This window comes from Trichinella spiralis (genome assembly GCF_000181795.1).
Source record: "Trichinella spiralis strain ISS 195 chromosome Unknown Scfld4350, whole genome shotgun sequence".
In the NCBI taxonomy this organism is placed as follows: Eukaryota; Metazoa; Nematoda; class Enoplea; order Trichinellida; family Trichinellidae; genus Trichinella; species Trichinella spiralis.
The window spans coordinates 1-3,764 of NW_003531289.1; the positions used below are offsets into that span (position 1 = coordinate 1).

General features: G+C 37.0%; 2 protein-coding genes across 2 annotated transcripts; both read left to right on the plus strand.

Moving 5' to 3' along the window:
• Positions 1 to 83: 83 nt before the first annotated feature.
• On the plus strand, positions 84 to 1,529 carry Tsp_12953 (vesicular-fusing ATPase 2 protein; the record flags this gene model as incomplete). The annotated part of the gene is made up of 7 exons (XM_003367394.1): positions 84 to 240; positions 292 to 425; positions 504 to 570; positions 946 to 1,025; positions 1,080 to 1,276; positions 1,346 to 1,397; positions 1,467 to 1,529. Coding segments are annotated over 7 exons (750 nt in total), but the record flags the coding sequence as incomplete, so codon positions are not given.
• Positions 1,530 to 2,056: 527 nt separating this feature from the next.
• On the plus strand, positions 2,057 to 3,715 carry Tsp_12954a (trifunctional purine biosynthetic protein adenosine-3; the record flags this gene model as incomplete). The annotated part of the gene is made up of 7 exons (XM_003367395.1): positions 2,057 to 2,210; positions 2,276 to 2,427; positions 2,519 to 2,622; positions 2,710 to 3,107; positions 3,210 to 3,302; positions 3,356 to 3,465; positions 3,541 to 3,715. Coding segments are annotated over exons 1-7 (1,186 nt in total), but the record flags the coding sequence as incomplete, so codon positions are not given.
• Positions 3,716 to 3,764: the final 49 nt, after the last annotated feature.

Here is a 3,764-nt window from a genome sequence, read left to right on the forward strand (position 1 = left end):
ATGCTTTAGAAAACGATATCAAGCCTGTATGTTTTGTTTATTGTTGAAACCAAAATTCATTAGTTTTGTTTCTTTTTTTCAAGGCATACGGTCATTCGATGGAAGAAGTCGAAAGATTATTATCAGGCAGTATTATTCTGTTCAATAATTCAGTGCAGGAAATTTTAAACAGTGGCAGCTTGCTTGTACAACAAGCACGTGCTGCAGATTGCCGTGGTCTTGTTTCAGTATTGCTCGAAGGTTTGCTTTTTTGTTGCTGTTCGATTATATTTGCCATTTCAACGTTGTCAGGTCCACCGAATACTGGCAAAACGGCACTGGCTGCGGAAATAGCGAAAAGTTCCGAATTTCCATTCATAAAGCTGGTCACACCCGAAGATATGGTCGGCTACAGCGAAGCTGCTAAATGCGCTCTGTTGAGAAAAGTTGGACAAAATAAACGAACAACCAAAAATTATCCAAATACACTTTAGTTTACTTGGTTTTTTTATTTATTTATTCAGGCTTTTGACGATGCGTACAAATCACCGCTTTCGGTTTTGCTGATCGATAATTTGGAAAGATTGATCGGTATTTAATTTTTGTTCCAATGCGACCACTTTTGCATTTTTCAAGTCAAATTGTTTTCTTCTTTTTAAAAATTTAATTTTTCAAATATCAATATTTCAATTTTAATCGGTTGAAAGTTGATGATTTGAACAACAACAACAACAGCAGCAGAAATTTTCATATATTGGTTGATTGCAATATTGTCGATCATTGAACGTCGCTATTATTTATTTATTCGATTCAATTTCGTTATTGATTTTCTTTATCTGCAAGTGAAATTGAAATTGAATTTTATTCCCATGCTGAGATGATAATTTTCAGAAATTTCAATTTTTCCATTTCTTCCTTTATAATTTGTTCTTGTTGTTGTTGTTGTTGATGTAAAATCTTTTCTAGATTTCGGTCGTATTGGCCCTCGCTATTCCAATCTTGTGCTCCAAGCGTTGTTGGTGCTTGTCAAAAGATCACCGCCGAAGGTTTGCATATGCAGATTCTGTTTCGCTTTTGTAATTATTCCATATTTATTGCAGAATCGTAAATTACTCATTTTGGCCACGTCAAGCCAACGCGCAGTGATGGAAGAGCTGGACATGTTGCCGGCTTTTGGCAACGTTTTACACGTCAGTCCTGTTTCCACTGGTGACGAAGTGTACAGAGTGTGCTTGCAGTCTGGATCTTTCGACAACAATGAGCTAACGATGATGCAGAAGATGTTGACCGGCAAGCGGTTAGCAAGTTTTTCTTTTTTTTTTAATTCAAATTATACAGAATATATTCTTTTAATCATTTTTTGTAGTTATTTCATTGGAATTAAAAAATTGTTGGACATGATCGATATGACCAAGCAGGTGAGCTTGATGTGTAAAAAATAATTATATTCATTCATGGATGTGTTTTATTTTATTTCATTTTTTTAGTCATCTGAAGATCGTATTGCATTGTTTCTGTCTAAATTGGAAGAGGAAAGTGCTTATAGGTGATTTGTGCTTCGTTGCAAGTGTGGAGAAGAGAAAAACATCATGTCGTCCTTTATTATGCAAGATCTATTGTTTCGTGTTTGTTCATGTTGTTGCTGTTGTTGTCTCAGTTTGCTGATTGATGGTGTTTTTACTATTGGATTAAGAAATTAGGCAATAAATGAATTTATTTATTTATTTATTTATCTATTTATTTATATCAGTATTGTTTAGCATAATGATAATGATAATAATCAGATAATGACGTTACGTTGAGAATATGAAAATTGCGGAACAAATTAAACGAATCATGTTTGGAAGAATGTTGTTATCGTTGCTCGAAACTTACGATAATAATAATAATCAGTGTTACAGAAAGCCCGAAGGAGAATGAAATTAGCATAAGTTGAAATGAAATGCAATTTCAACTTTGCAAATCAAGGCGACCGTTTTCTCAGTGACAATTTCAACAATACAAACAATTTTCAACTGTGACCGTTTGCTTGCTTGTTGCTCATTTGCTCATTTTTAGCATCGAGTACATTTTGCAGATGTTGAACAAACCTGCGGTAGTGGTGGTAATTGGAAGCGGTGGACGTGAGCACGCGTTGATCTGGAAATTATCCCAAAGTGAGCACGTTGGCAGAATATTCGCTTTGCCGGGAAATTTTGGAATCGCCTCGCTGCCGAAAACGCGGTGCATTGGTAAGAAGATTGATTGTATGCTGTTGTCGTGTTGATTGTATATTTAAATTTTTGTACAGTTGAAGACGATGCGTGTGTGGAATATTTTTGCGTCAAGAACAAAGTGGATCTGGTTGTCGTCGGTCCCGAAGCATCGCTGGCCGATGGTGTCGTGGACACGTTGACCGCTCTAGGTATCCGTTGCTTTGGTCCAACGAAAGCGGCAGCACAAATTGAAGTGAACGCTTTGCACTATCTATATATATATATATATATATTTGAAGAAGATTGTGAAAATTTTAATTGTTGCTTTGTTTATTTCTTTTCAGAGTAGCAAAGCATATGCGAAATTGTTCATGCGACGTTTTGACATTCCCACGGCGGAATTTGAAATTTTCACCGACTCTGAGAAAGCGAAATCGCACATCAAACGGTCTGTGAAGCGTGAAATTAATAATCGATTGTTCATCAATCATCGTTGATAAGTTGTTGATTTCAAACGGTTAAATTTGCATTTCAGCTGCGAATACGACGCCTGGGTGGTGAAAGCTTCAAGCCCGACAGCGTCTGGCAGTAGTGTGTATGTTGGCACCAGCGACGACGAAGCTTGCAGTGCAGTTGACGATTTGATCAACGTGAGTCAATGGGAATTGTCGGTTCGCTTGCTTATATGGCTGCTCATTTCAGAAAGAAGTGCACTCAGCCGCTGGAAAGGAGATTGTAGTCGAAAATTTCCTAGTCGGCAAAGAATTGTCCGTAAGTCGACTAAACTGGCTGTTTATTACATGCAGTTGTTTGCTAATAATATTTTCCAATTTTTGGCCCTTTGCTTCACCGATGGTTATTGTGTGAAAGTGATGCCTCTGGTTCAAAATTACAAACGTCTTCTTGACAACAACTGCGGACCCAATACTGACGGTATGGGCGCGTGCTGTCCATATTTGGATGTATGGATATTTTTTGTTTTCATTCTATTCTCTTATTCGTGTTTTCAATACACTTTTCAAACTTTCTCTTCAGATAACTGTCCAACATATACGCTTTATCGAAGAGTGTATATTGCAAAAAGTTGTGAACATCCTACGAGAAGAGGGCAAACTATTCAAAGGTGCAGTTTATTTCGTGAAATAAAATTTGAATAAATTAAAACGTAAAAAACAATCAAGAAAACCCTAATGTCAAATGTTTAGGAGTTCTGCACGCCGATGTGATGATCACCGAATTTGGCATTCGCGTTTTGGAATTCAATTCCACTTTTGGTGATCTAGAAGCGCAAGTTTGTGACGAAAATTATTCCACCTACTTTTTTTCAAATTAGCCCAAATTTAAATTTTCAAATATTTTATCACAGGTTCTGTTGCCGTTGTTGGAAACGGATTTGTTGGAAATTTTACTCTGCTGCACGGATCAAACTCTTTCCCAGTGCAACATCCGTTGGAAACAGGGTCAATTCAGTTGCGGCATACTGTTAGCTGCTAGCGGCTATCCGGTGTTGTCGAACGTTCAAACCGGCTATCCAATAGAAGGTATTTCGAATGGAAATTTCCAAAAATTTGAAACCAAGAAGTTATTCTG